Here is a 21,511-nt window from a genome sequence, read left to right on the forward strand (position 1 = left end):
GGAGAGGAGGAGATGACATTTGTGTGACGCACAGATGTGCCGTGGGCAGATTTTGTAAATGTCTCTGCCTGCACATTGGCGGCCCCACGAGCTGGAGCAAGTTTGTTTTTATGCTAAACCACGCAGGCTAGAATAAAACTATGAACTGTCATGTTAATTGTATTTACAGAGAAATGTAATAGTGAATGCATTTTCCAAAATACAAGCGCTCAATCAGACCAAAAATACAGAGTCAGAGAGAGAACGTGGCAAGAAATCCATGTCGAGAGTGATGAGTACCCTTTTGCCTTAAGATTCTCTAACTCTTAATAATGGATTCAATAATTCCTTTTATAATCCTTCCCCTGTTACTGATGTTTTTTAGCACTGATAAATGTTTTATGCAATTTACAGAGACAGAACATGATTTGTGCCCTGAAAAATTTATAATTATCTGCAAAGCATTTCAGTGCATGTGAACGGACTCTTTTCAAGTTGAAAATGGTCAAACTGCAGAGACTAAAAGAAACTATAAAGCCTAGTAAAAAGATGCAAATATAGGTCATTTTTAAACACTTCTGACTTTTCACCATCAGTAAGATCTTTAAATGTTCAAAAACCTTCCCTAAACCCCTTTAGTATGTGGTATGTGTGGGAAGAAATATTTTGCTTCTCTCATCAAGTCATGGAAATAACTCCCAATTTGAACTGTTTTTCTGTGCAGCTTTAACTGTGATGTTGAGACCAGAGCCTTTGTAATTGAAACTCAAATTTCTACTTAAAGAACAGCTCGGTAGAACAGCTCTCTTACATCATGTGCTTTGGTTATATTATGATTAAATGTAACATGATAACATAAACCCGGCTTTTGCCTTAAACTGCCTCTTTTATTTGGCACTTGGACTGTTGTTACTGGCTGGTTCTCAGTGAGCTTGTCATTTTTTATACATCCTGTTTGCTTACCTTCAAAATGAGTATCTTTTCAGAAAAAGCTATTTATTTAAGTTTGATTATTTAAGCTGCAGAGGACCCTGGATGGGAGGTGCAGGATTTTGATTTCACTATACTCCAAATTTTCTCAGTTTTACTATTACACTGTTCTCCAGTTTGTAATCATCATCAGCTATTTTCTTAATTGACAGAGAACAGCAGAGGTCAGGGGCTGTGGGAGGAACCAGAAAGGGAGAGAGAAAAAAGCTTTAAGGAGCCCTTTGCAAAGGTTCAGTGTTTGTCAGAGTTGCTTTGGTTTTCAGAAGAACATAATGAGGTGTAACTTGAGGGATTTTATTATCCCTATTTACCAGATTCCTTACTACTGTGTTGAATTGTCCTGTTTTAAATATGCTCACCTTAGCAGTCTCGACTGTATATTTGTATATTTGTTTTTTTAAAGTTTTTAACTGTCTGCCCTAAAGTTTCCAGCTTTCCTCCCTTCTCCCCATCCCTAAACAAGTCACAGTATTTTGTTGTTGTTTGTTGTTGTTGTTTCACTGTAAAGATTGCTGACACACAGCATCATGATGTTCAGCTGAGAGGATAATGTATCACATTTGATGCTTTCCCAAAATAAAAAAAAAAAGTTAGGGAGTTACAAAGAACTTGGCCAGTGTTCAATATGTAAAACATTTCCATACTGTTATTTTTAGTGTCATCTGAGTGTGTTCTCCTGACCTTAAGAAAGAAGTAAACCTTGTAGAAATAATTTGGTTATCCCAGGCCCCACACTTGCTTATCTTCAGACTTTTTGATAAGGAAAATAAGGAGTGTCTCAGGTAATAGTTTAACGTTCTTGGGGCAAAGTACAGGTGTACTGTTGGAGAAATTGCTTTTGGTGTTTGGGATCAGAATGAAGGAAGCCTTTGATGTTGGCTCCACTTGGATTATTTGGTTTCTTTCTCAGACTCCTGTACAGCATCTAAAATATGAGAAGAGCACAGAGAGCATAGCCATTAATACAGGCAACATTCAGAAATTTTATGTTGTAATAAATTCTTGGCAGTGTCTTTAAATCATAATGTGAAATTAATACTCTGAAAGCAGTTGTAATGACAAAGCTAAAAAGTGGTGTTTTCTCTCAAAGAATATTTCCAGCTCAGGCAGTGGTGTAAAGCAAAACAAACAAAAACTCAAACCTGCTGGAATAAAATAGCTTGCTGTAAGAGTAACATTATTGGGTGAGAGGAAAAAAAATTCGTTCTCTTCTTTTTTCCTTCATAGTTTAAATGCATATGTCATGGGCACATCAAGACTCATTCCTTGAGGGAATTACATTTTAAATTAACACTGTGTGGCTGCTGAACTTTAATCAAAACTACAGCCAAGATGCTAGTTCTGATAACTTGATTTAAAATGGAAAGGCAGTGGTTGCATGCTTTCTACTGAGTACATGGGTAAAGGAGTGAGGATAAGGGCCACTGATGCACTTCATGTGCAGCACAACCCTCCTTTGCCAACCTGGTCTAGTCTGGTGTTATTTATCCTCAGGATTGCTCTAAAGATTTCCAGTACCACTTCTTCTGTGGAAAGTGTTTTAGTAAGTCTTGGCATGATCTGTATTGTTACTGGAATGGCTCAGGGAGTTAATCATTCTGCTCCTAGTGCAATTGTTGAAACAGATTGTTTTTCCAGTTTCTGCCAGCAGGTATTTTCTGCCTTTTTTTTTTTTTTAAAGTTACACCCACCCACCAATAAAATTTATGGTCTGAAATATAAGCTCAGTTGTATTTTAAACCGGGGTTTGGAAGCTTGTTAGGGTGGGTTAACCTCCTGATGCCATAATCAACCAGCTCCATGGTCGCTGTCCTGGGGGAAGGGGAAAGTGGAGGTATATTCTGATATATACCCAGCATATGGTGCATTGTGGGAATGTCTGTAATGCAGGCTTGGTTCATGCCTTCAGCTCTGTATTTTGGAGAAGCTGCCCCATCAGTAACTGGGAGATTGATGTCCATAGTTGTGGGCAGATGTGGCTGCTGAGAGTTACAATTCTCAAGTTCGTTGGGTCTTAATTTGCAGGTCCCATCCCCAAGTTCACTGCAGTGATTCCTGTAAGTGACCAAGCAGTTTTTTGTGGCTTTTGCCACAGTGTGTGTGGACAGGGGCATTCCACTGTCACTGTAAAACCTGTGGAATAACTAACAGAAGCTGGCAGCCTTAGCCAGAATTTCTCAGAAGCTGAGATTGATGTGAAGGAACTAAACTAGCCCAGCTGCGCTGTTGCCAATTTGTTTATCCTCCCCTTCTTTCACTTATTACTTAATAAAGCTAAAAATATTTGAAACCGATCAATACTCACTGTGCACAGGCACTGAGATGTTGCACATCCAAGGAGAGCTCAGTCCTTTATAATGTTTTGCCTTTCTCTGGAGTTTGCTTTCATGTATCTGTTACTTGAAAACAGCACTGCTGCAACACTGCTTTTTATATGTGTTTTATTGCAGATACTTAGACTTTCTGTGTTTGGTACTTGATATAGTTGTTACTGAATATTGTCATTTGTTTTGCTTTTTAAATGATGGTGGAAAATTAAAACATTTTACCATAGTGCATAGTGCTGTTATTGCTTGTTTATTTTACATTAAATAGGTGTGATTCATACTGTTTTCAGTCTTATTTTGAAAAGTATTAGTTAAGATTAGGCATATCTTTACAGCATACTCCAAATATGTAATTTGAGTAATTTTTTGACAGATGTGAAATACTTCCAGTCTTCACACTGATGTTTGAAGTACATATGTAATATAAAATGTTGCCAGATTATTTTGTTTCTCCTTAACGGAACATTATTTCTGATCAAAGACTTTCAAGATGTGCTTTGTGGGATGTTTGTGTTTTTGTACCTTGACAGGCACTTAGGATTTTGTGTGCACACTGACAGATATTAGACAAATAAGAGCAAAATTACTAGATTAAAAAAAAAAAACCACTGGTTAGGGGTCACTATTAAAAAACACAGCTAAACCCCATGTCCTCATGATTGTCAGAATAATATCCTGAGAATGGCAAGTTTACTTGCTGTGTGAGTATGGTACAGTAATGAGGAATCATGACTCAGGTTCTAGTAGCATCAGGGGAATTTGGAATTTTCTAAACAGAAGTCATTGGCTTATTCTGTTTTGATTGTACCAAAATGGAAAATAAAGCAAGAGAGTTGTCTTGAATACTTTGTGCTGAGGCTGTTGTGTTGTGTGCTGGAGTGATTGCTTGGGTGCCCAGGCTCATTTCTCACAGGCAGTGAAATAATGAAGTGAAATGTGCAGAAATCTTGCACTCATGGAGGGCTGCGGATCAGGGTGTAATTACACAGTGGTGGTGTTGGGCGTACATGCAGTGTCAGGGAGGGAGCTGGGAGTGTCCTGCAGAGCTCTGGGTGCATTTCAACCTTCACAGTTAACAGGAGGATACAGCTGGGTGTGACTGCTCTGCACATCAGTGGGTCAACACAGCACAGGAAACCACTTGTATTTTTCTTGGTCTCCTGCAAATTAAAAAGAAAAGAAGGAAGATGACTTGTTCTTACTGAGTTCAGGTAAATAAAAAGCATAGATAGCAGCAGTATTCATCCACTGTATGCTTCCAGTAAAGTCCCAGTGTGCTCAGCACTAACCTCTGAGCCCTGGGGATTTCCCCAGGGGCTGCACACAAGCTTTAAGTGCAGCTTCTGCTCAGTTTGCTTTTGCATGTGTACTGTGAAGTCCATCTTGTTACTTTCAAAATCAGTTTGGGATTGTTCCTCTAAATTTTAATAAGCCTTGCAGCAGGTTCCTAAAATCTTAAGAAATATACTTAGAACCATTAAATGAGATGAGAAAAGAAGGAAATGAAATTTAATCTGCTGCATAATTCTGTCTTCTGAGGGTGGCTGTCACTTTTTTGTCCCTCGTTGGTGTTCCTTATTTTAAAGTATTCTCCCCTGTGCGTCCCTCCAATCCTGCATCCCAAATCATAGGAAATTGCATCCTGCTCATCTTGAAGGCAGCAGCAAAAAGAGTTGGCTCAGATTCTGGTGGAATCATGAAATTTTTGTGTTGCATATTCAGCATCTAAATATGCTGAATACCACAATACTGAAGGATGATAAATGTTCTTTTCTTTTCTTGCATCCTTTTCTCTGATCCTTGTACCTGTATTTTAAATTTCTAATTGACTGCTCTTAGAGTTTTGCTATACCTTGAATCTCAATATCTTGAACTTGAGTTCCTGGTGCACAAAACAATGAGCCTGCCAAAACAGTCCAAGATGTAAAAATGCATGATAGGTCAAAAACCTTAAAATATGTTTTTTAAGTATGGGGTTTCTAGGAATTTTAATAGTGCATATTGCCAAATGTAATTCATAACAGCTTCTGTGTTCATGTTATGAGGAGGATATTTTTTGTTTTGACAATTCATTCTTTCCTTGAATTAATATTAGCATTTATTTTTTGAAAATAATGCAAATTTTTGTGAGGGTTTATGGCAAATAAGTGACAGCTCTCACTGAATTTACACCTAGGTAAGAATATAAAATAAAGGTAAATGCCAAAGGGGGTTAGTCTCATTATACATGTGCAAGACTATAAATTAGTTGAATGTCCAACCTGTCATTTTCAGGTCTTGTTTTTGTAAATATTGATGAGATTTTTCAGTAGTTTGCATTTTGTTAAAAAGGTAAATCACTTTGATGTTTTACAATGTATAAAGGAAGTTTTTTACCACAAATTCTTTGAAAAGGATATTGTCAAGGGATTTTTCTTCCTTATTTAATCTTTACACTTGTAAGAATCCCCAGTGACAGGAAAACTCTCTTGCCAGGCTGCTCTCCTCCATTTCATGTTCCTGTTTGTGATTATAGGGTTATTGATAAGTGTTGTGCTTTTTGGCATTGATGTATTTTTCAGAAAAAAGAATTGAAGCATTTCTTTTGAAAAAAGAAAAACACATTTAAAGAATTACATGGACTTTGCAAACAGATTTAAAGAAATTAAAGGTAGGTCAAGTTTTGGGCCTACAAATCTGACAGTGTCCTTTATTTTAACGTGTGCCTTATGTGAGACACTCTTCAGCCTAATGATGTTAAGTTAATCAGCAGTAGAAAAATGTGAAAATTACGTTGTTATTAATCTTGATAGCTTTGCATTGTAGTACGTTTTCTGATGTCAGTAAACCGTGGCAGCTGACTTTGAGATCTCTGGTATTTGGGCAAAGTGATTGCTTCAATTACTGTCAGTTTGTACCATAAAAAGTTGTTTCTATGAAAAATGAAACACATTTTAACAGCCTGGATTATGTCAGGGAGAGCTTTCTTACCCTGCAGTCCTGAGTATGCCAGTGGCATTGGCTTCTTCCCCCTTGGAGGGTAGCACAAACAATGCCCCTTTGCTTGAGGAGCAGGAGATGCAGCTTGGATTTGGGAGAGAAGGGAACACTACCCTGCTTAGGTAACTTCTTCCCACTTTAGAAAAATACATCTTGTGCTCAGGTTGGTCTGATCACCTTTAAGTCCCATGCTCTCAAAGGTGTAGAGGTAAAATAATTCACAGCCCTTCCACTCCTGTTTTGGTTGCAAAGCTGCATGGTGAGCTCATTAATCCCCTTGTTTCTGTGACCCACAGTCAGTTGTGCACAAGGCTGGCCTCCTCTCAGGTTCTGCAGCTGAAAACTGGTTTTTCAATTCCCAAGTTTATTTCCATAAGAGCTGGACTAGAATAAGGTTTTGATAGGTTTTTTCCAGACTGCAGCTGTGCAAAGGCACTGTGCTGTGAGCCACATGGTGAATAGCTGCTGCCTGAGGACAGCTGCTCTGTCTCTGCACCTTATACCTGGTATTAATTTAGAAAAAACCCAGCAGCCACTGGCACAGTAGCTGTTACTGGGATAAGAGCTTCCTCACCAGATTTTTTCCACATGGGGGCAGGGCAGAAACCCCAGACTAACAGCTGGATTAGAGCTGTTAGGAAAGTGTTAGGTTTTTTCTTTAATACATTTAGATAACCTTAAGGGCCTGACTTACACCCAGCAAAACCATCAAGTTCAGAGTTAAGGCTTCTCACTCCATCTCTGGTACCCACTGGAGTGCTTGGCCCTCCAGCAGGGGGATTTTGGAGATCATGCACTATCCCTGGATCCCTGCTCACCCAGGCACAGCCTTGGCCATGTGAGTGGTGCCCACCATTGCAGGTAGGTGTATTTACAATACACCTGCTGTCCTGAGCAAGGTGCACTGTGTGTCTTAACACTCCACTGGTTTGCCTGGAATGTTAATGGCCAGTGGCAGCACAGCAGGTGTTGTGGAAAGCCAGCAGCCATAGGGGGAAGGGTACAGATGCAGTGAGAAGCTTTAATTTTGAGTTTCCTGCCTTCTGTGAGCACGAGTCAGACCCTTAACGTTGTTTTAATGTATTGTTTGTGTTTAATTTTTAGTAAAAATTTGAACACCATCCAGGCTACAGAGGTTGCAGTGGATAAGAAGTATAAAAGCTTTGGTTCAAGATTACAGGAGGCTGCAAGAAAAATTAAAGACATGGAAATGAGGATGGAATGACAGGCTGCTATTTTGCCTCAGAATACTGAAGATTGTAAAGCATTGAGAAATCGAATTCATGATCCTGGAAATCAAGCTCAGATTAAGAAATGTCAGGTTGGTAGGGGTTCCTGAAAGTCTTGAGTTAGGATAAACTAAGATTATTTTCCCATAACAAAGGTTACAGGATGTGGGGGTGGATGGTATAATTTTTATCTGTGTAATGTGAAGTGCTATACCATAATACTTTTAAATAAACCAGCTAAGTGAAATTATTTTTTAAATCAGTTTCACATTTGTTGTGTTGAATGTCACTTTTGACCACTTTGCGGTTACTTCTCTCTGGCACAGAGTTGCATTATTCACAGTAAATGCAGGCATGGAAAACACTGCTCTTAAATCCACATTGCTTTCTGCTGCCTCTCTGAGGGTCCCCTGCAAAGCCAAGGGCACAGTGCAGTGTGACATTCCCAGATAAAAACCAGGCAGAATGTATCTAAACGCTGGAAGAGGAAGCTTTTTGTTCCAAAGGTTCTGATTCATAATGAAGCCATGTCTTCCCAAATGGGAACTTTAAATAGGGAGTGCCACTGGGATGAAGTTCCTGTAAGTTAACTGCAATGGGAATTACTGCCTGCCATTCAGGGGCAGGAGATTTAGGCAGAAAGATTCTGCAACAGGAAGTCTGTGCTGAAGTTCAGAAAGGATTTTAGCAAGCAAAGGTTTGTAGGGTTTTTGTGGTCAAGGTCACTGGATGTATTTGAGTTCTGAGGATTCTTAGCAAAGCCTTAAAATCTCTCAGAGAGGGTTTCTCCTTCTGGGGTTTTTTTGATTCTGTTCCTGTGCTTTGGGGCTTGCCCTGGCATTCCCCTTAGCATCAATGTTGCGCAAGTAACTTGGTTGAAATCTTAGATATACTGGTGTGAGGGGAAAACCAGACCACACCTTTATGTGTTTTAGAGAAATCATTATCTAAAAGGGCTCTGTTTAGTGCTGTAACATTTCACGATTTTTTGAGCTAGCTCTAGTCAGAAAAGTGTTTCTTTGAAGTGAGAGTTTTTAATCTCATCTACTTTTTTCAGTTTGGACTATTTGCTCTGACAGAGGTGCTTTAGTTGTAGCTCTGAGGGAATCATATTTTTCCTAATTAATCTGCAACAAATTTAGTATCCAGGTTCTTTGTTTTTTAAATTTTATTTTAGCTAGCATTCAGACTTGTTATTGAAGTTCTGGCTTTGCTGTACTGACAAGACCATGACATTTCAGTTGTTGAGTGAGCACAGTCACTCTAAGCAAAATGAAGAGGTCTTGCAATGTCATTTTTGCATTTGTTTCTAGATATAATTGCATTTTATTAATGCTGTTATATATACTGTTTTTAAAAAGTGTGAGCCGTCTATAACATGCTTTATCCTAGGATGTTTTTAAGTAAATTTAATGTGGAGTTTTATAATTAAATCCCCATCAAATGATAGAATTGTTCCACTAATAACTTAAGTATTTTTATGTTATATATTCTAGTGTTTGTGTCCTGTACCACAGTACTGGTATGTAGTTTATTTACTAAAAATGTCTTTATGAGGGTTATGTGGCCATTTTTCGTTCAAACAAGTATCAGTAATAAGTTATCAAGCTGCACAGTTTTAAAAAATCACATATTAATGTCTTCCATTTAGTTTTGGTGGCTGAATATTACTGAAATAACGTGTACCAGAAGCATTTCTAAGCTTGTCTATCATAGTACAGGTTAGGAGTGGGTGTTTTTGCAACAGTGTGATTTCCATGACAAACTTGGCTGATGGGTGTTTTTCCCCATCTGAAAAATGGTGAGAGTGCTGCAGAGTCAGTCAGTCCATGGTATCATCAGGTGTGGGGAGGTGCTGGCAGTAGAACAGAAAAGAACCAAATGTTTTTCTCATGTCTTCAGGTATAAAAACAGTTTGAATAGGTAAAGAATTGAAATGCCAGATTGTAGTGGTGCTGGGCTGTCCTGAGTTGGTTGGGAGTGGACATGGAATTGTTGGGTTCAGGCCAGGCCCCTGAGAGGGACTGTGAGGGCAGCAGTCCCTGGAGCTGTCTCAGACTTCTAGGCTGGTCCCAGGGGGAAGTCATATCCTCTTTTTGTTGACTTGTGAAAATCTCTCTTCCCAGCAGCTGGTTTTCTTCACCAGATACCTTATACAGCTGGGATTCTACTGATTTTCCATCCACTTGAAATGCAGATACCAGTCTTTCAGGACTTGCTTTCTGACACAGGCTGGGACTTAAAATGCAGGGATTGCTTGTAGAAGTTAACTGGGGCACCTTAGTCATTTGCATTGCTGTTGGACCAACTTGGATTAACAAGAAAATAAGCAGTGTTTTAAAATGGACACTGCAACAAAAATATCTGTTGAAATTTGTGTACAGGAAATATCTAGCCTGATTCACTTTGCAGTGCTTAAAACTTCTTATTTTAAAAGAGGGAAAAATGTACTTTATTCTTCGTTTTGTTTTTCATTATCTCTTCAGGAAGTCTTTTTTCCCACCCATACTTAACTGCTTTTTGTAAATGCAGTGGTTTAATATTATTCCCTTGAGTACTTCTGTGTATTTATAGCATCTGTATTGTTAAAGAGATGCCCTCTAAATATCTTATGGATTATTTTTCATTTCCAGACTCTATAAGGAGGATGTAAATTAAGTCTTCAGTTTGAACCGATTTTCCTTTTCCCAGATACTTGACATGAATCACTCCACAGTGTTCAGAGTGTGACATTGATTTAGGGAGGGACTTTTTTTTCCTGTTTTGTAAGAATTTTCAGTGGTGGATTAAGTATGACGTGTTTGACTAAGCTATATAGAACTGTTTGGTAAAACTTTTTAAGTCTAAGCAGACCTACATAGATCAGCAGTTTGCCTGTAAAATTGGACACTGGATCCTCAGTAAATGGAAAATTTTGCTGTGGTAGGCTTTTTAAAGTTAAATTTTAGTCTCAGCAAAATCATCATTATATATGTAAATTGAATACTCAAATCCTCACTGAGTTGCTTATTATATTGCATAAGCTCCACTCTTCTTGCAAGCCTGGGCAAGATATTTCTTACTCTTTCTAGAGCTCACAAAGGTGTGGAATCCAGTCAAAACCTAAAGGTTGAACAAGGTTGCACAGACACTTACTAGTACAGTGAAATCTATCTTTAAAAAACAAGTATACTATTCCCTCCATGATTTTATCCATCTTTCAAAGTTCAGCCTTCAGAAACCCCATGGAATTTCTTCTTAAGGTCTTCTGTGCTTGGTTGACAGCTGAGTGTAAACTTGTTCCTGTTTTATTAGCTTCAGTCCTTGAAATCTTTTTCTGCCGTCAGAATAAACCAGACTAGCTCTAACCTATTTTTAATGCCATTTGCATGGCCTGAATAACAAGATTTCTCTGTTTCTCTGCAGGCATTCGACCTCCGATCATGAACGGGCCCATGCACCCGCGCCCTTTGGTAGCGTTGCTGGATGGCAGGGACTGTACAGTAGAAATGCCTATTCTGAAGGATGTAGCCACAGTGGCATTTTGTGATGCTCAGTCTACACAAGAAATTCATGAAAAGGTAATGTTTAAGAGGGACAGCTGAGGTGTTTTAGGGAATGCAAGTATTTTAATGATTTAGAACAGTGTTTTGTCAGGTGTGACTTGTTAACTGCAGTGTCTGTGGTGAGCTGTGCTTTAGTGGATTGGATGTTGTCCCTCTGCTTCCCTACTGAATTAGATTCATGGAGAGAGTTACGTCTGGGCAAAATACTACTTACTACATGATATCTTGAAATGCTCCTTGGAAACATTTCTGTTGCTCAGCCTTTTCCTGGAAAGACAGACCGCAAGTATTGGATTGTCTGTGTGGGTAACTTTCTGATTTCTTTGTTCAGCCAAGGAATTTTGCAGGTTGGGTTAGGCAGCCGTGTGCACTGAGAAATGTCACTGGAAGAGAGTTTCAAAACAAATACTAACCCAAAATTTGCATGGAAAATGTGGTGAATGTCAGCCTAACTTTGGAAGACATGCAAGGAATTGAAAACTTCTCAGTCTTCATTCATAATAGATCTGCAGAGATAATGTTTGTTGAGATTTTTAATAAAATAAAACTTAATTTATAAGGTTCAAAGAAAATATATGGGTTTTTTAAATTTAGAGGAAACTCAAGCTTTTTTTTCTCAATTCCTTTTTATTTTATTATATATCAAGAATTAAAATGTGATAGAATGCCTTTTTTTCTGTGTATTTCTTTCTAATCATGTTGAGAAGTTGCTTTTGTTTTACTGTTTTCCTATCTCACACCACTGTTAGGAGTGAATACATGGATTCCACTTACAAGAACTAAATGACACATGAAGAATAAGTAATAGAAATGCTGTTCTACTTCTATTAGTAGATAAGAGCAGTCTGCTCTTGGAGTGAACACTGTACCATTGGCTGCTCCACCACCTGTATAGTTTTATGATTTGTTTGCTAAAATCAACATCATTTACTCTGGTGCATCAAAACTGGGGAATTCCTGTGTGCCATGAGTGCCTTGCAAAAAACCAGTGGATATTTTCTGATAGCAGTGGTGTGTAATAAATGAACTTTTCAGATCCTGAAGTTGTGTGTCTCTCAAATTGCAGGTTTGGAAAAGTATTTGAGTAACTGATGAGTGACATAGGTAATCTGTTGCTGATCTTCACAAAACTGCTATATTGAGGGGATTATACTAAAGCTTGTATCTTTTGCTTTTTATTGTACAAAAATAATTAATTCTCAATGATCTCAGTAATATATGAGGAAAATATATCTTCACTACCTATCAGTGCCATAATACAGATTTTCACTTGCCTAAAGGATGAGACAGTCCTAAAACATTTCGACCTGCAAGGTAATAAATTTCTACAACAAGTCACAAACCAGAATTCATGATCATACTGTTGTATTCCTTTAACATAGGCAGAAAGAGCAGTTTTATGGAGTGTTAAGCAGTGTTCACTTACGTGGGAAAAGTGTTCACTGTTCATCTGCAGTGGAAAATGACTACTTTTCACCTATCTTTAGAGGAATATTTGTATTTTAGTACTGTTTGCATAATACATTATTTGGGAATGGTGCTTTGCTGAATACAAAATTGTTTTTACAAAAGGTTTTAAGATTAAGAGTTGCATATTTAAAGCAGGATCCAAACTGTTGATTTATTTCTAATTTCACATTTGTGGCCATACTAAATTATGTTGCCCTGTTAGTTGAAATACAGATTTTGATAATAGATAGTAAGAAGAGCTACTGAATCCATAGGCTAGCAGATACAGATACATTTAATGTGAAGTTGCAGAGAGCAAGCCAGAGGCTGGGAAGTTTAGGATGGGGTTAGAAGGGTGATGGACATTGTTTGATACTCTTAGGTGAGTGACTGTAATGGGGCAGGGGAAGAGACATGAACCAAGAATCAGATGGGGAGGGAAGGAATGAAAGGCAGCAGAAAGATCTCTAGGAAAGTTGGAACCCATATTAACTCAACTTGCACAGTTGTGGAGCCTTGATCACAGGGATGTAAGGAGTCAGAGTTTGAGAAATTAACATTTTGGAACATGCAGAAGGGATTTCTGCTGGTCATGAGAGTTTCAGGGACAAGACCGGCTTTAAAATACTGTGTTTTCAGTTTTTCAAGGAAATAGAGTAGAAAGGAGAATTTATAGCTTGTGAGACAGCAGAGTATAAGCTAGGTAGTTTTTCATAGAGGAGAAAACAGGCTGAGCAATTTTAACACAAAAAGAAAGGTGGAAAAGAAGCGAGGATTTGAATGCCATTTGTGTGCAGCGTCAGGAGCGGATTTTAGCAAATACCTTTCTGTGTGTGCTCATTCAGCAGAGTTTTCTCCAGCTGGGTAACTGAGTTGCAGTTCTGTAGCAACTCCCTTCTGCCAAGAGTTCATTTGCCAATCACTTCTTATGGCTGAGGAGATTAAAGTGTGGAAAATAAGTAACAAGTTGTAAAGTTGCAAACTAGTAATAGCATGTAGTAGAACTGTGCTTCATCTCAGGTCAAAGCATTTGTTCCCCATTTCACTGCTTTGGAAAACAGCTTGGATGATGAAGATACATTTCCCTCCCTCTGGAAAATCAGGCTGCTCGTGCTTAAATGAATACTGACATTTACTGAGAGTGACCCAATATTTTGAAATAACTTTGTAGTTAGGGTCATTTATTATGCTTCTTCAGAAATTTACTCATGTGTAAGGTTTGACTGGTTTTTGGTTTGTCTCCTTGTTTCCCATTCTCCCTAGAAAAAGCAGTTTACTTTTGAGCCAGTCTGCAGGGCTGCAATAGATGTTTTTATCCCTTAACCCCTAAGTTCTGTTTTATTATAGATGTTGCATGTGGCTGTGTGAAGTTGAGCATTACGTTTGTCAAACTCTTATCATGGCATAACTGGGAGTTCGGGTCATTGCATCCTATCAGAAAACTTCTGTCATTTAGGGTAAAAATATTTTATGATTTCAGTGTTCAAATTTCTTATTGGAGATTGCATTACTGTCTATAAAAGTTCCTCACTGCTGTTAAATTGGCTTTTATTTTACAATTAATGATGTGTAAATAAGTTTTCTCAGTAACTATCTAAGACTACTTCCAAGTGTACACAGTGTTTTGGTTTGTTCTGCCAAAAATACAGTTGTTCATCCAAAAAAATTATTTAAAAGCACTTAGCTTGCTTCCATCTTCATTCCAGGTCAACTTCCTTTTTTCACTATCTCATGCTCTGTTGTCTGTTTGTCTCTTTTTCCCAATCCCTCTTCATTTCAGTGCCATTCACAGTTTGCTGCTTTTCCTGGCTCCTTGGCAGCCTACCCAGCACTCTGACTCCTGCAATATTGCTGCTCTTTTCCACTTCTGTACCTTTAAAGGCATAACAGACTCAAGCACACCCTTGAGATCTTTGTGTTGCCCAAGATTTTTTTGAGTTCATGTTCTTTGTTTTTTGGGCTTTTTGACCTTTGCTGTGTGATCTGTAACATGGAAGTGCTGTGTAGATCAAGAGGGATAAATATAAACAATCTGCAAGGGCTGCTAATAGGCTTTTCAACCAAGGAGAGAGAAAATAGTGATTCTTGCAAACCCAGATGAAAAGACAGGAAGCACAACTGATTAGGAATGGTCTTTAAAACAAAATGTACAGGCTGGAAAGAAGTCAAGAGTTTATTTGAGGCTGAGTACATTTTTCCATTTTCTTTTTTCTGCAGTTATGTACTTTCCTTCATCTTGTTGCAAATCAGGTAGAAGAAAAAAGTGTGTGGTTGACTGAGTTTACACCTTCAATCATTTACCCAGTTGGCCAGAACATTGATGTTATGAGTATTCACTACAGTGAGTAGTCCTTGGAACAGAGCCTGTTGGGTAAACTTGTGCCCCAGCCTTAGCAGAGGTTGGGGTAGAATGTGTCAGATCTTTTGACTCCTGTTTTCTGAGCCCAACGTGGAATAATTTTCAAAAGGATACTGCATTTCCATATATCTAGTTCTAAGTCTAAAAAACTTTAAATCTGAACTTCCTGTTTAACAGAACTTGAAATTTTTCAGTCACACTTTGACATAGGAATTAAATATAGAAACAATTCTAGTGATGGCAGTTTTATGAAAGACCATTTCAAAGAGGAGCTGAAAAGTGACAAATGTTTTGAAACTGATACAGACAAATTCAGGATGGTTCTGCTGTTCAGCTCTTTGATTTGTCCCTGTTACAGCAATAGTTAAATGAGATAATTTTTCAAGCTTCCAATTCTTTGTTTAGCAGTAAAGCTTGTGTTTACACCATCAGTGCTGTTTATATGCATGATGCACATGAAGCATTTTAGTTTTCCATCAGATTTAAATTCTCAAAGAACACAGATTGAAAGGAAGCAGCCTTATTCTAAACAATAAAGTCTGGTTGGGAGTAAGTTGTCACCTTGGAGCTGATCCAAAGCCTTGTAAATGTCCCAAAACTGAATGAGCTTTGGATCAGACTCCTTATGAAAGACTTGGGAAAAAACTGGGTTGAGTTGTCACCAGTGACTTCCATAACTCCCTAATATCCTTTGGTATGGATGTTCAATCCATTGTAGTGTCTGATAGACTTGACCTGAATTCAGCCCTATTAATAGGCAAACTAACACAGAACTCTTGTTAAAGATTTTTCATTGAAGCCTTTTATTCAGTAAAAATGTTTTCAGAGTCTATATTCTCAAATTGACTGCTGTCATTAAAGCTGCATGCAATGGTCAGTAAATCCTGGCTTGGAAAGACTGGCTTCAATATAGTATTTAAGAGGAAGCTGTGTGTAGACTATACAGGTTATTTATGCAGTTGTGTGTATGTATTCGTATATATATATATATTTTTAGTGTTAATTTTTAGAAGACTAGAAATACACTAGCATGTATATATGTCACATGTGTATATATGTGTATAGTTTATATAGTGTATGGATATATAGGCTAAATTTTAGAGAGTTTTTTTTCAGGAGCCTGCAAGTAAGTTTTGTTTATGTTTGTGTAAAATATTTATACTTTGTATTTATGGGCAGTATAAACTCAAGTATTAATGTTTAGGGTCCTCACTAGAGAGTATCCTGCCTGAGTAAAGTTTATATGAAATAAGTGGGTTACTGACAGCACCATGGATCATAGGAACCTAACAGGGAGCTGAGAGCTTGTAAAGAGAAGCAAGAACTTGTAAAAAGCAACACAATATAACAGAGCTTTGGAGAGCTACTAAATACCACTTGAGCACACTGGCTTTTCCTTTTAGCTTTAATGGTGCTGGTTTCACATGGATCCTTTGCAGTGTTGTAGGGAGGATTTGAGAGCAGCTCTGAGTTTCTGCAGCCTTCCCCATGTGACAGACTATTGGTTACAAATTCAACATGCAGCTGCTTTTTGCAAGTTAAATAAGGCAAGGCCTACTCCGTTTTGGTAAAGTACATTTGTTCCACCCAAATGTGCAAAATATTTCAAGTCTGTTGGTGACACTGGAACATAATTTTTTTAGAGATGACACATGAAATTTCAAGTCCAAGAAATGCAACACTTTGTAGCTTCTGGAACTGGATTAAATACATCACTTTCTAGTGATGATTTTTGTTTTTAAGATGAAGAGTTTGTCATATTCATCTTGTAATTTATAATTTTTTTTTGTCTCTGCACTGAAGTATTTTGGCATTTCATGTACTGTGTTATGTTTCTATGCTCTGGATTTGATCCATGAGTGTCTGGGATCAGCCTCTCATAGTCAAATCTAGAAGTGTCTTGAGATAGTCCAAGAAGAGAAGGCCTTGCTGTTTAGTTCTTAGCATGTTGTGATTTATGTTTTTGTAAAAATAAGCAAGATGTTCAAAGTTCTTCCCCAAATAATGAGGTGTGTGTGTCACAGTGGTGACTGTGTGATGTTCAGCGTGATGGGTAAAATAGTGTGGTACTGAAAGAAGGAGGAAAACATGTAGATGGGAAAACATTTAGAAGGATTTAAACCTTGGATAATCAGTACTCAGGATTTGTTAAATTCTTGGGAAAAGAAATGTCTCCTACTACTGTGTCATTTGTTTCCTAAGAGCCTTGGTGACCTGGCATGTTGTGAAAGCAGAGTAGTCATTTTGAGCATGAAGAACAGCAAAAAGACCTGTCCAGGCTGCTGAAATGGGAAAAGCTGTCAGCTCATGGAATAGGGAATGAAAAAGACTTTTAACACTGAGCTCTAGCTTCAGCTGGAAGGAAGTCTGAAGGTGTAGAAATCAGGCAGGTGAGCTCCATAATAATTTGGTAACAGAAGGAACCCAACTCATGTCCCCTGCTTCAGCTTTTGCCTCGGATCCTCTCTTCCCAGAGGGCACAGTTGCAGTGTGATGGAAGCAGGATTGGCTGTTGGAGGAGCACAGCTGACTCTGCTCATTTTCTCTCAGGTTTTTCCATTGCCTTTCCTTGCAAGAAATCATCAAAGAGCATGGTCTGACTGCCACATACTCAGGCTGGTCTGGAATTTCTGCCTTGCCTACTATCTTGCTCACAAGTTTGATCTCCTTGTAATAAAATAGTTCTTGAATTTGTTAAAAATTATGTTCATTATGGAAAATGATGGAGAGAAATCACATATTCTCCCTGATTTTCTCAGTGCGCCCATCTCTTCTGTTAAATCATCAGTGAATTATTCCTATGCACAGGTTTTTTTTTTTTCTAAAGATCATTTCATTTTCTGGAATTGTTGATATTTATGCTGGATATCAGTTTCATGTGTTGTATTTTACTCATTTAAAGACTTGTCAGACTTCCTTGTGTGCATTTAATGTATGTAATGACTGAGAATACAATTTATGCAAATAATTCCAAAATACAGAAACTTTCACTGTTTTTTAAAATCTAAGTGGCATTATTAGCATTCACCAATGCTGAATGTTTCTAACTTCAGATTTTCTGCTATTATTTTGTGCCTTTTTGGCATATTTCTATCACATGTCCAGTAGCAAAAAGCCATAACATAATTAAATTATCAAATTAATGTGATAAAACACACTTGCAGGGTATTACATTTTTAGCAGTGGATTTCCTTGCTAACTAGCCCATAATCCTAGGACAGACTCAGTCACTAAAAAGAAATTCTAAGAGATTTGTCACTTGAATTTGCTTGTTCCATATCCCATGTGATGGGTAAATAACTGCCTGTGGAAATGGCTAGTGTCAGCATTAAGCTATAGCTAGGAAATATTTTCCCTTTTATTGAACACATTCCCAAGCTTTCCAGTACTTTTCTCTCCTCCTAGTGCCAAACCATAACCTAGATGGACCCAAAAAATGTGTCATAATGGGTCCACACCAGTGCTCTTGTAGTCCAAATGCCAGTCTAGACTGGCTGAGTTAATAAAATATGCATGGTTATGCAATGAAAATCTGCTTCCCAAAGTGAATCACTCTGATACTGAAACACAAATGTGTGAGCCAGTTCAGCTGTGCTTTAACCGCTGCTGGATGAAGTCCTTCAAGCAGTGGCAGATCTGTACCCCCAAAATACACCCACCATGGGCCTTTTCCAGTCAGGGAGAGAGGCTCTGGCTGTCACAGCCTTAGGGGTGTGTCCTTGCAACTTCTAAGCTTCAGTTTCTGCTTATCTGACAGCTGCACAGATGATGGTTTCTCCTGCAGCACAGGCATCCAGAACAACCCTTGGGAGGGGTGAGGGAAAATAAATGATACAGCACAGAGTAGTGGACATGGCTTGTTGGAGATAGCCAGGATATCATAACTTGACCTTGAGGCTTGAAGCAACAAGTGCTGCAACTGAATTTGAAGAAATTTCCACATCACTGAGGCTGGGAGATCCTTGAACAATTTTATTTCAGCCTCTAGTGGGAGCAGAAATAACCTAAGGGCATTTTAGGTGGGCTTTCCTTTCCTAAGAGGGATTGTTTCTTGTGTGGATACCTCAGGCTGAGTCCATGCCAGCTGTAATGTTACTGGAAAAGCAAACCCAAAAACTGTTTTGTGTTTTTATTAGCCCTGTGTAACAGCTCAAGGTAACACATTCTGGTGAGTGCAGTCTTTCTGATTGGGAGCTGCTGGATGTAATCTCCAAAGGACTTGTTTGCACCATTAAAATCAAGGAGTTTTGTGTGTGTGTAATCATTTTATAAGATCTGAGCCTACAGCTGGTCTTTGAATTATGTTGTAGCTGCATTCTTGAAGGATGTGTAATTTGTAAATTTTTTTGCAGTTCTTACTAGTAAATGCAAATTCTGCTCAAAGGAATCTTGTCTTTATCTGAGTTAGAACTGAAGTTCTCAGTCCAGAAACAATGTTGAAATAGCATAAATAATTTTGTGAAGTATTCAGTAATAAGTGCTTTTCTTTCATTTTTAATGGGGTTTGATTTTATTTTATTTTAATTTTTTTCTTTATGTATTTTTTAACACTGTTGCAGATCCTGGGTTCCAGCAATTGTAATCCTCTGTGTGCAAGACTGATTTGCTGCAATGGTTTTTTAAAAATTATGTATGTTGATTATTTTTACTGACCTTGCATTACACCAGCAAATGCTCATATGAGCAGAAATAATTCAGATGACAGAATCTGTGCATGTACCAGACTCAAAAGTCTGAACAAGAAATTTAGAGCCTCTGCAGAACTTTTATGTGAAGTGTGTCATAGGAATCTCTTGAAGTCATTATAGCTGGCTTAGCTGCTGAAATGAGTTGTGTTGTGCATGTTTTGTGTCTTGCATTCAATGCTCTGGCTAATATCCATTAGGATATTACCTAGAGCATTGAAGGTGCAAGCACAGGGACGTGTTTTGAAGAAGTAAAATCATCCAATTTGCAGATAAAGAGGAAGATACTCTCTGCTGTCTGAAAAATAAATTGATACCAGCTGTGGGGTGCTCCCATAAATTGATATGTGTGGGGTGCAGTGTCACTATTTGGTAGCAGAATTCAAAACTGCTGGGCATGTCTGGCTCCATTCTCCACACCTCGTCTCCCTCTCCTTACTCCACATCTCTTCATTTTAAGTGCTGTTGTGTAGAGTGCTGTTGTGCACTCTAACATAATTTAATTTGTCAGAGGTTTCTGACTGTCTTTTATTTTTGCTTTTTTGGTGCTCTCACAAGTTTTGGGGTTCTTTTCTGCAGCATTTTTGCTTTCATGCAATTTCTTATTTCTCAGAGGCTTTGGCTTTTCCTGGATATTGTCAAGTTTGGCATCTCAGTTAATACCAATTTATGTGACACCCAGTTTTCTGTCAGTGAGAGCTTATTTGCAGTGTCAGTGAACTGAGGGGCAAGCACTTTTGGTTTTGTGTATGAAGTGACCAATTTCAGTCTCTGTTGTTGAAGGAGTTTGTGATCACTGAATGTTTTCTGTTCAGGTGTCCAGTGGTTTAATAGGGCAGTGAATGCCTGTGCCACTGTGTGTGGTGAAGAGATACTGCTCTGTTACTCCATTCATAGCTGAATATCAGATGCCTAAGCAAAAATACTGTTTGTGGGGAGTGTTTGCTCTGTGTGTGCAGATGCAGTCCAGTGGCACTTGTACTGGGGTCAGTGTTGCAGAGCATTTCCTGGGAAATGAGGAGAGCTTTCCTTCTTATTAAGAGCACAAGTACAGATCATGTCGTTCTTTTGAAGCTGATCCCATCATGCTAAAATGGAGACTTCAGATGAAAAAGACTTACCAAGAGATATTTAGAAAAGTAACCTTTAAAAAAACCCCTGAATCTGTATTTAATGCTTTTAGTGTCTTTTATACTTGGAATATGTGTATCAGATTAAACTGAGTTTCTGTGAAAGAAAAAAAAACAACTTTTTTTTCTTCATTTTATTTCTAGGTACTAAATGAAGCAGTGGGTGCCCTGATGTATCACACTATAACTTTAACTCGAGAAGACCTGGAGAAATTTAAAGCACTTCGAATAATTGTCCGAATTGGCAGTGGTTTTGATAATATTGACATCAAATCTGCTGGAGATTTAGGTATGGCTATTACAGACTTTATTTTGCATCTTACACTTGCCTCTAGAAATCTGATAGCATCTAAATCTTTGTATTAGTTTTCTGTGTATTTTATACTAGCATCATATGTAAGCTGTATAATTTTCCCATCAGAGTATAAAACTCATTATGGAGATACTAGCATTAGTTAATTAAGTGATAATATTAACAGCTTTGTGACTGGATGACAATCTGCCTGCTCAATATAAACCCAAGGAGAAAGGCCATAATTTTTCATCTCTTTCTTTTTTACCCCAATTGTATATTTTAACTACTACTGCTCTAATCTAATTACAAAATATAATTCCATCACTGTGGCATACTACTTCTGTTTGAATAAAAAATGAGATCATTATCAACTGTCTGAGACTTATTTATGATGCATGAGATTTAGTGGACTAAACTAGTCCATAAAATAGAAATACCAGTTTTATAGGAGAATCAGTTGTTGCTTCTTCAGAATAAATTCAGCTACTGGAACTATGAAGAGATGGTGCTTGATGTTTGACTGCAAGAAAAGCAGCTGTCTGAT

General features: G+C 38.0%; 1 protein-coding gene across 4 annotated transcripts in view; it reads left to right on the top strand.

Annotated features, from left to right (window-relative positions):
- The window catches only part of CTBP1 (C-terminal binding protein 1), a 231,513-nt gene that overhangs the window by 182,958 nt on the left and 27,044 nt on the right, over positions 1 to 21,511 (top strand). For 2 of the 4 annotated variants that reach the window (XM_031062713.1, XM_005427880.2), the window contains exons 3-4: positions 10,910 to 11,064; positions 20,817 to 20,961. In XM_031062713.1, the coding sequence (XP_030918573.1) occupies positions 10,910 to 11,064; positions 20,817 to 20,961 (300 nt within the window). Of the gene's footprint in view, positions 1 to 5,868; positions 5,947 to 7,379; positions 7,597 to 10,909; positions 11,065 to 20,816; positions 20,962 to 21,511 lie in introns of those variants that run through there. The other 2 variants (XM_031062715.1, XM_031062714.1) reach the window with 2 other exon arrangements.

This window comes from Geospiza fortis, unplaced genomic scaffold, assembly GCF_000277835.1.
Source record: "Geospiza fortis unplaced genomic scaffold, GeoFor_1.0 scaffold730, whole genome shotgun sequence".
Lineage (NCBI taxonomy): Eukaryota > Metazoa > Chordata > Aves > Passeriformes > Thraupidae > Geospiza > Geospiza fortis.